The sequence below is a fragment of the Schistocerca cancellata genome, chromosome 4 (genome assembly GCF_023864275.1).
Source record: "Schistocerca cancellata isolate TAMUIC-IGC-003103 chromosome 4, iqSchCanc2.1, whole genome shotgun sequence".
NCBI classification, from domain to species: Eukaryota; Metazoa; Arthropoda; class Insecta; order Orthoptera; family Acrididae; genus Schistocerca; species Schistocerca cancellata.
In genome coordinates, this window is record NC_064629.1 from 23,315,152 (window position 1) to 23,324,207 (window position 9,056).

At 41.0% G+C, this 9,056-nt stretch overlaps 1 protein-coding gene across 1 annotated transcript in view; it reads left to right on the forward strand.

Annotated features, from left to right (window-relative positions):
* The window catches only part of LOC126183322 (very-long-chain 3-oxoacyl-CoA reductase-like), a 90,192-nt gene extending 86,085 nt beyond the window's left edge, over nt 1–4,107 (forward strand). Inside the window, exons 5-6 of the mRNA XM_049925182.1 lie at nt 3,116–3,331; nt 3,830–4,107. Coding sequence (XP_049781139.1) covers nt 3,116–3,331; nt 3,830–3,943 — 330 coding nt within the window. The 3' untranslated portion in view covers nt 3,944–4,107. The remainder of the gene's footprint in view (nt 1–3,115; nt 3,332–3,829) is intronic.
* The last annotated feature ends 4,949 nt before the right edge of the window (nt 4,108–9,056 follow it).

The following is a 9,056-nucleotide window of genomic DNA, read 5'->3' on the forward strand; positions in this document are numbered from 1 at the left end:
TGGCGGAATGGCTTCACATGCAGATGAGATGTACTGCTTCAGCTGTTCAATTGTTTCTGGATTCTGGCGGTACACCAGATCTTTCAAGTGTCCCCACAGAAAGAAGTCACAGGGGTTCATGTCTGGCGAATAGGGAGGCCAATCCACACCGCCTCCTGTATGTTTCGGATAGCCCAAAGCAATCACACGATCATCGAAATATTCATTCAGGAAATTAAAGACGTCGGCCGTGCGATGTGGCCGGGCACCATCTTGCATAAACCACGAGGTGTTCGCAGTGTCGTCTAAGGCAGTTTGTACCACCACAAATTCACGAAGAATGTCCAGATAGCGTGATGCAGTAATCGTTTCGGATCTGAAAAATGGGCCAATGATTCCTTTGGAAGAAATGGCGGCCCAGACCAGTACTTTTTGAGGATGCAGGGACGATGGGACTGCAACATGGGGCTTTTCGGTTCCCCATATGCGCCAGTTCTGTTTATTGACGAAGCCATCCAGGTAAAAATAAGCTTCGTCAGTAAACCAAATGCTGCCCACATGCATATCGCCGTCATCAATCCTGTGCACTACATCGTTAGCGAATGTCTCTCGTGCAGCAATGGTAGCGGCGCTGAGGGGTTGCCGCGTTTGAATTTTGTATGGATAGAGGTGTAAACTCTGGCGCATGAGACGATACGTGGACGTTGGCATCATTTGGACCGCAGCTGCAACACGGCGAACGGAAACCCGAGGCCACTGTCGGATCACCTGCTGCACTAGCTGCGCGTTGCCCTCTGTGGTTGCCGTATGCGGTCGCCCTACCTTTCCAGCACATTCATCCGTCACGTTCCCAGTCCGTTGAAATTTTTCAAACAGATCCTTTATTGTATCGCTTTTCGGTCCTTTGGTTACAGTAAACCTCCGTTGAAAACTTCGTCTTGTTGCAACAACACTGTGTTCTAGGCGGTGGAATTCCAACACCAGAAAAATCCTCTGTTCTAAGGAATAAACCATGTTGTCTACAGCACACTTGCACGTTGTGAACAGCACACGCTTACAGCAGAAAGATGACGTACAGAATGGCGCACCCACAGACTGCGTTGTCTTCTATATCTTTCACATCACTTGCAGCGCCATCTGTTGTTGAAAATTGTAACTACTGTAATTTCGAAAGTTTGTCCGCCTGAAAATGTACTGTTGTCCCAAGCATATTGCAACAAACGGTGTATTTCTATCGCTGCTCGTTTAGTTTTTATTGCCATTTCAAATATACCGGTCATTTTTGAAACACCCTGTATGACATATGGAAGTGTAATGTTACACTGTTAACAGTTTCATACATACTTACGGAATTTCAATTCAATCAAACAGAAAGGGGCATAAATATTGATTTTAAAAGGTTTTAAATTACAAAGACACATTTGCAAACACACAGGGTTAATAAATCTTTTGAAAAGCAAGGAGAGAGTGGAGGGATGATTTTTCGCCAGGTCATATGTTACAGTCCTTACAGATGGGGAAGCTCTGCTGTAGTTTATGTTTGCAATGAACAGACGAAACTGATTACAGCCCATCAACCAACACCAAGAACTCTTCCAGACTTGCTCATGACTTTACCTCAAGAATGGGATTAACTGCCAGTGGAACTTTTAATGAAGATCATTACAACACTATCATATTATAACATAAAGATACCAGTTATCAAAGCATAACTGCAATATGTATCATCTTCTTACAACTTAGCTTTCCTCGGCTGAAATGTACAAGGCGTGTTTTTTAAGTACGTACCATTCTGCCATGCCGCGGCCGCAGCACAGCGGTCGGCGTTCTGCACATGCGCACTGGGTACCTACATCTGTTGTCTACGCACTGACACGATTACAGTCTGATTCTTCCTTGCTTACATTGTGTACTGAGTATTTAAGATGCCTCCGATAACCGTGAGTCCCGCCGACTGTGAAGTATGGGCTGTTATAAGATTTCTTAGTGCTAAAGGCCTAAAAGCAATCAATATTCATCATGAGATCTGTGCAGTTTATGGAGAAAACATTATGAATGGTGGATTGGCAAGAAAGTGGATGAGAGTATTTAAAGATGGCCGCACAAATGTGCATGATGAACAACAGAGTGGACATCCTTCTGTCGTTAATGAAAGTTTGGTGCAGGAAATGGACAATAAGGTGAGAGAAAACAGATGCTTTATGATTTCCTCCTTGTGGGAAGACTTTCCTAATGTTTCTCGTAGTGTTTTGTATGGCACTGTGACCGAGCACTTGAATTACCAAAAATTGTGTGCACATTGGGTACATTCAAGAAATCCTTTGAGCACATTTGGAGACTTATGCATATGGTGTTGGCTCTGGATTCCATTTCATGCTCATTAAAGCCTGGTCACATGTACTTATCATCCCCATGGAAGTCTTGTGAACATTGCATGTTCACATGGTGGAATCAACATTGATATATAAAACATGTGTAGGGCAAACTCAATTGGTGTTTGTGGTCATCTTGTTGCATCACAGGCTTCAAAGAACTCTCATTGAAAACCGCAGACAGATACAGCAGAGTGAGCTATATGGGCTTTTATCGAGCAGGTCACATAGGTATCAGGCTATCAAACACCCATGTACAGCAAACTAGAAACTGGAACTCTCAAACTCTGATGAAAACTGCCTGGATTAGTGATCATTCCCATTTTGTTTGAGACTGTTTGATATGGTGGTATCTGTTGAGGAAATGAATGATGATCTGCTTATGTGTTTTTGAGTAATTTTTCTGTAAAGAATAAAAGTTTGCTTGTTAGCATACCTAGTTACTTTTCTATGCAGTTCAGTGGTTCAGTGTAGGTTCCGTAACATTTTCCACCTAATCCTTTGAATGGTGTGCATCCGTGGATGAATTAATGAAGATAAGACTTGATACATTTTATTTTTGTTTGTTCTTTGTCATGCATTTTATTTGACAGGTGCAGTGCAAACTCTGTGTGTGTGTGTGTGTGTGTGTGTGTGTGTGTGTGTGTGTGTGTGTGTAGAGAGAGAGAGAGAGAGAGAGAGAGAGAGAGAGAGAGAAAGATGAAAAATATATTGTGCTTCCTACAGAAAGATTAAAGTTCTTGAATTAAATAATATAATTTCAGGCATACACAGAAAAATTCTCGAGAGACCTTGCAGATGAATACCGGCACAAAGGTCTAGTAATACAGTGTGTTTCACCTGGATACGTGGCTACCAAAATGAGCAAAATTCGGAGACCATCTCTCATGGCACCAGATGCCAAAAAATATGTTGACAGTGCTCTAAAAAAAGTGGGAGTGACAGAAAGTACAACTGGATATTTTCCACACAGTATTCTGGTATGACCATACTCAAAAAAAGCCTTTAACTTTCTGAAAACATAAAATGATTTTACAAAAGAAATCATAACTTTTGACTTTTCCATTTGACACTGTTTGACACAAACTATTGCAACAATAATCAATAATACTTTGTGTAAATGGACCTGAAATTATCAAAAGCTGATTTAACGTACACAAGAGCTCATAAAGGAATCTTGCATAAGGGTACGCAAGGGTGCTGTCAGTGATACTTAATAATGATGTGGAAACAAAACAGCATTTGAAAGACACACTACATTCAGTGGTATTCCATTTGATGATGAGGTCTTCATTGGAAAAGAAACAAAAGTTTGATTTTAAAGATGTATTTTGCATGAGCCTTGCCTTATTTTCAAATACGATATGTTATAATTTTGTATACTTACTGCTCCATAATAACTTCAACTATAATTTTTCTCTACATATAATGTAGCAATTCTTTGAAAATAATTTTAATTTCAATTACATTATTTTCAGGTCTTTACTGTGAAGACAATAAATCTTATCTGCCCACCACTTATAACATTTATCATCAAAAATACACAACATAATATACGCAGGAGGTTTTTAAAAAAGGGACTGACTTACTGAAGCAGATAAAAATGTTTAATAATAAGAATTTCTACAAACAACTAAAATCCTGGCAAGCATCTGAAATGTCAGTCAGGAAAACAACCAAGTGTCTGTTACAGAGATAACAGAACTTTCCTAAATATGTGGACTTGTGAGAACTGCAAGATGGAACCAATGCTACAGTCCAGAAGCGTGCTGAAGAAGGGCAAAATACGAATTCCATGTTCTAATAGGACACACATGTGCCCCTTAATTTGTCACATTCTTGCCAAGAATGTAAATATTTTAGAAGTGATACATAATGCATCACCGATTTTAGCAACACAAATATGTACCATAAAAAGCACATTTTCATGGATACATTACATGTTGTTTGTTATTTAAAATTGTTACTTGAATAAATAATGTTGTACAAAGCAGTTAAGATTATTGTTAAGTTCCCAATTCTGTCTTTTTATTTTAACACCTCTCTGTAACAATCAAATGAGGCTGATGGTAATACTGAAATTCATCTGTGTCAGTGTCTCTATATACTGTATAACCATATGCATCAGTTATTTTGGAAACAGAACAGAAATGAAATCAGAAATGAGAGGACCGCAAAGTTAAGTTAACTAACAGCTTATATGTTTTATTTTTAACTGATTTTGAAGTAGATAGTGTCTTTTCACAAGAAAGTACGAGAACTTAAATTATTGCATTGAAAAGGCTAGCAATTATATGAAAAACAGCTGTTACCAAAAAAACTACACACAATGGAAACAAGAAAAGGAAACAATTCACTGATATGGATAAACAGGGAACAAAAAAGCATGACATTGAAAGTAACAGTAAGTGGACTAGAATATTCTGTAGGCCTGAAATATGAGAGGGAAGAAAGATAATACAGTAAATACCAACAAGTTAGCTACTACATAAAACTGAAAAAAATCATTTTAAAAGGAAAAAGTCACCTAAACAGAAATAATGTAGCTCACAAGCGCAGTATGGGCTGGAAAGTTATTTTTCTAAGTCAAGTAAAATACAGATCAGCATGACAATGCATGCTGCATGTGTGAGAAAAATTTAATTTCAAAGTATTGCTGTTTTCCATACAAATAACACAGTGTGTTCCTAACCTCTTGGAACAAAATAGGATAGGTGCTGGAGCAGTCCAAATAGAGAACTTTGAGATACAAAACAAAAAATCAGAAATCTGCCAGGCATAACATTTGGAGGCTGGGGGGGGGGGGGGGGGGGGGGAAGGAGATGAGGAGGGGAAAACAGGGATCAGAAAGGAGAGGGGCATAGAATGGGAAAAGACAGGTGGGTGTGTGGCATAGAGCTGCGCACAATGAGAGTGCGCATGCGACACTGCTTCCCTTGCTGGAACACATGTCTTTGTTTGTATGAAGAATAATGTGGACACTATATGATAGTGTTCTAGTACATCTCTGCCTTTCAGTGTGGAGACATCCCAACAACATCTACACTGGATGATGATTTGGTCTAGGCGTCAAATGACATGGCCTACCTGTTTGTTGGACCTCAACCCTTTCAATTTGTACCTGTGAGTGCATCTGAAAGAAGCTGTGTATGCAGAGTTCATCCTGCAAGTGCAGATTACTGTTAAAGAGAATGAGACCATCTTAACCAACAGTACACAGGCAGCCAATGTATTTAACAATCACTTCTTAAGTGCAGGAGAAAAAATAGTTGAGAATAGTTCAAAAGAAAAAGCCAGGCAGTACATGGATGAGTCAGTTTTGAAAATTTTTTGTCAGATTAAGTTTCATCTAACAACCTCTTGTGAAATAAGGAAAATTATTAAATCTTTGAAAAGTAAATGTTCTGTTGCAGTAGATGACATCTCTAACAAGTTATTAAAACAATGTGGAGCAATTACAGCTGATGTTTTGAGTCACATATGTAATGCATCACTGAATCAGGGTATTTTTCCAGACAGGTTAAAATAGGCTATTGTCAGGCCTCTCTACAGAAAGGGGGAAACAACAGATGTCAACAATTACTGGCCAGTATCCTTGCTTACAGCATTTTCAAAAATCTTTGAGAAAGTAATGTACTCAAGAGTGGTTAGCCATCTCAACAGTAATGGGATACTTAGTAAATAACAGTTCAGATTTCAGAAATGCTGTTCCACTGAGACAGCAATACACAATTTCACTGAGTCTTTAGATAGTAAAATGTCACCAGTAGGAATAATCTGTGACTTATCCAAAGCATTTGATTGTGTGAACCATGAGATTATGTTAGAGAAATTACAATTCTATGGTATAAATGGAACAGCATATGAGTGGTTTAAGTCATATCTACAGAACAGGAGGCAAAAAGTCTCTTTATATACTTCAAGTGATTCAATGGAGTTTGCCACTTCATCTAACTGGGGTGAAATTACATTAGGTGTTCCACAAGGTTTGATCATGGGTCCCCTCCTTTTCTTGATATACACTCCTGGTAATGGAAAAAAGAACACATTGACACCGGTGTGTCAGACCCACCATACTTGCTCCGGACACTGCGAGAGGGCTGTACAAGCAATGATCACACGCACGGCACAGCGGACACACCAGGAACCGTGGTGTTGGCCGTCAAATGGCGCTAGCTGCGCAGCATTTGTGCACCGCCGCCGTCAGTGTCAGCCAGTTTGCCGTGGCATACAGAGCTCCATCGCAGTCTTTAACACTGGTAGCATGCCGCGACAGCGTGGACGTGAACCGTATGTGCAGTTGACGGACTTTGAGCGAGGGCGTATAGTGGGCATGCGGGAGGCCGGGTGGACGTACCGCCGAATTGCTCAACACGCGGGGCGTGAGGTCTCCACAGTACATCGATGTTGTCGCCAGTGGTCGGCGGAAGGTGCACGTGCCCGTCGACCTGGGACCGGACCGCAGCGACGCACGGATGCACGCCAAGACCGTAGGATCCTACGCAGTGCCGTAGGGGACCGCACCGCCACTTCCCAGCAAATTAGGGACACTGTTGCTCCTGGGGTATCGGCGAGGACCATTCGCAACCGTCTCCATGAAGCTGGGCTACGGTCCCGCACACCGTTAGGCCGTCTTCCGCTCACGCCCCAACATCGTGCAGCCCGCCTCCAGTGGTGTCGCGACAGGCGTGAATGGAGGGACGAATGGAGACGTGTCGTCTTCAGCGATGAGAGTCGCTTCTGCCTTGGTGCCAATGATGGTCGTATGCGTGTTTGGCGCCGTGCAGGTAAGCGCCACAATCAGGACTGCATACGACCGAGGCACACAGGGCCAACACCCGGCATCATGGTGTGGGGAGCGATCTCCTACACTGGCCGTACACCACTGGTGATCGTCGAGGGGACACTGAATAGTGCACGGTACATCCAAACCGTCATCGAACCCATCGTTCTACCATTCCTAGACCGGCAAGGGAACTTGCTGTTCCAACAGGACAATGCACGTCCGCATGTATCCCGTGCCACCCAACGTGCTCTAGAAGGTGTAAGTCAACTACCCTGGCCAGCAAGATCTCCGGATCTGTCCCCCATTGAGCATGTTTGGGACTGGATGAAGCGTCGTCTCACGCGGTCTGCACGTCCAGCACGAACGCTGGTCCAACTGAGGCGCCAGGTGGAAATGGCATGGCAAGCCGTTCCACAGGACTACATCCAGCATCTCTACGATCGTCTCCATGGGAGAATAGCAGCCTTCATTGCTGCGAAAGGTGGATATACACTGTACTAGTGCCGACATTGTGCATGCTCTGTTGCCTGTGTCTATGTGCCTGTGGTTCTGTCAGTGTGATCATGTGATGTATCTGACCCCAGGAATGTGTCAATAAAGTTTCCCCTTCCTGGGACAATGAATTCACGGTGTTCTTATTTCAATTTCCAGGAGTGTATGTGAATGACCTCCCTTCTTATGTGAAACAAGATGCTGAACTGACACTGTTTGCTGATGATACAAGCGTAATTATTAATCCAGTAAAAGAAAGTCCAATAGAAAATGATACAAATAAGGTCTTTGGAAAAGTTATTAATTGGTTTTCTGTGAATGGGCTTGCTCTGAACTTTGAAAAAACACAGTACATCCAATTTTCTGCTGCAAAAAGTATAATTCCTTCAATAAACATAACACATCAAAAAAAGTCAGTAGCCAGGGTAGAGCATACTAAGTTTTTGGGTGTACATATAGATGAGAATCTTGATTGGAAAAGTCATATTTTGGATCTCCTAAATAGACTAGGTTCAGCAACTTTTGCAATCAGAATAATTGCCAATTTTGAGGATGTAGAAATTGGTAAGCTAACATACTTCGCATACTTCCACTCTCTGATGTCATAAGGAATAATATTCTGGGGCAACTCAACACTAGGCAAAAGGTATTCACTGCTCAAAAGAAAGTAGTTAGAATAATGTGTGGGGTTCATAGCTGCACATCTTGTAGGCATCTGTTTAAAAGGTTAGGAATTCTTACAATTGCTTCACAGTACATTTACTCAGTAATGAAATTTTTTCTCAACAACATGGACCAGTTTAAAATCAACAGCGACATTCATGATTACAACACCAGAAAAAGAGAGACCTGCACTATCCTCCTTTACTTAACCTATCTTTGGCACAGAAAGAGGTGAAATATGCTGCTATGAAATTTTTGATAAATTACCAGATGAAACAAAATATTTGACAGTCAGCAGTAATAGTTTCAAAAACAAATTGAAATCATACCTCCATGACAACTCCTTCTATACCATATATGAATTCTTGAATATGAGTAAATAAACCTGGAGATATAATATATGCATTTTGTGCCATTTAAGGGAATGGGATAGATAATACAAATATTTAGGTATAACACTATAATGTAAAAAAAACCTTGTTTCCTGTGAACATTTCTTGTGCATTTGACACATTCCACATCATAACGGTTTTTCCATGCTATTTATCAATGGAACATGTAACAAACTAACTAACTGACACTGAAACAACATATTCATACTGCCAGTGATGCCATTCAGTTGCAGGATGGCACATTTAAACATGTGAGAGAACAAATCCAGCCTTTGTTAATCCTGCTGATTATAATTTATTGGGCATCAGATGTTTTCTCATTGATAACTACAAAGACCACTGACAGAAGGAGAAAAATCATATATTAAACAA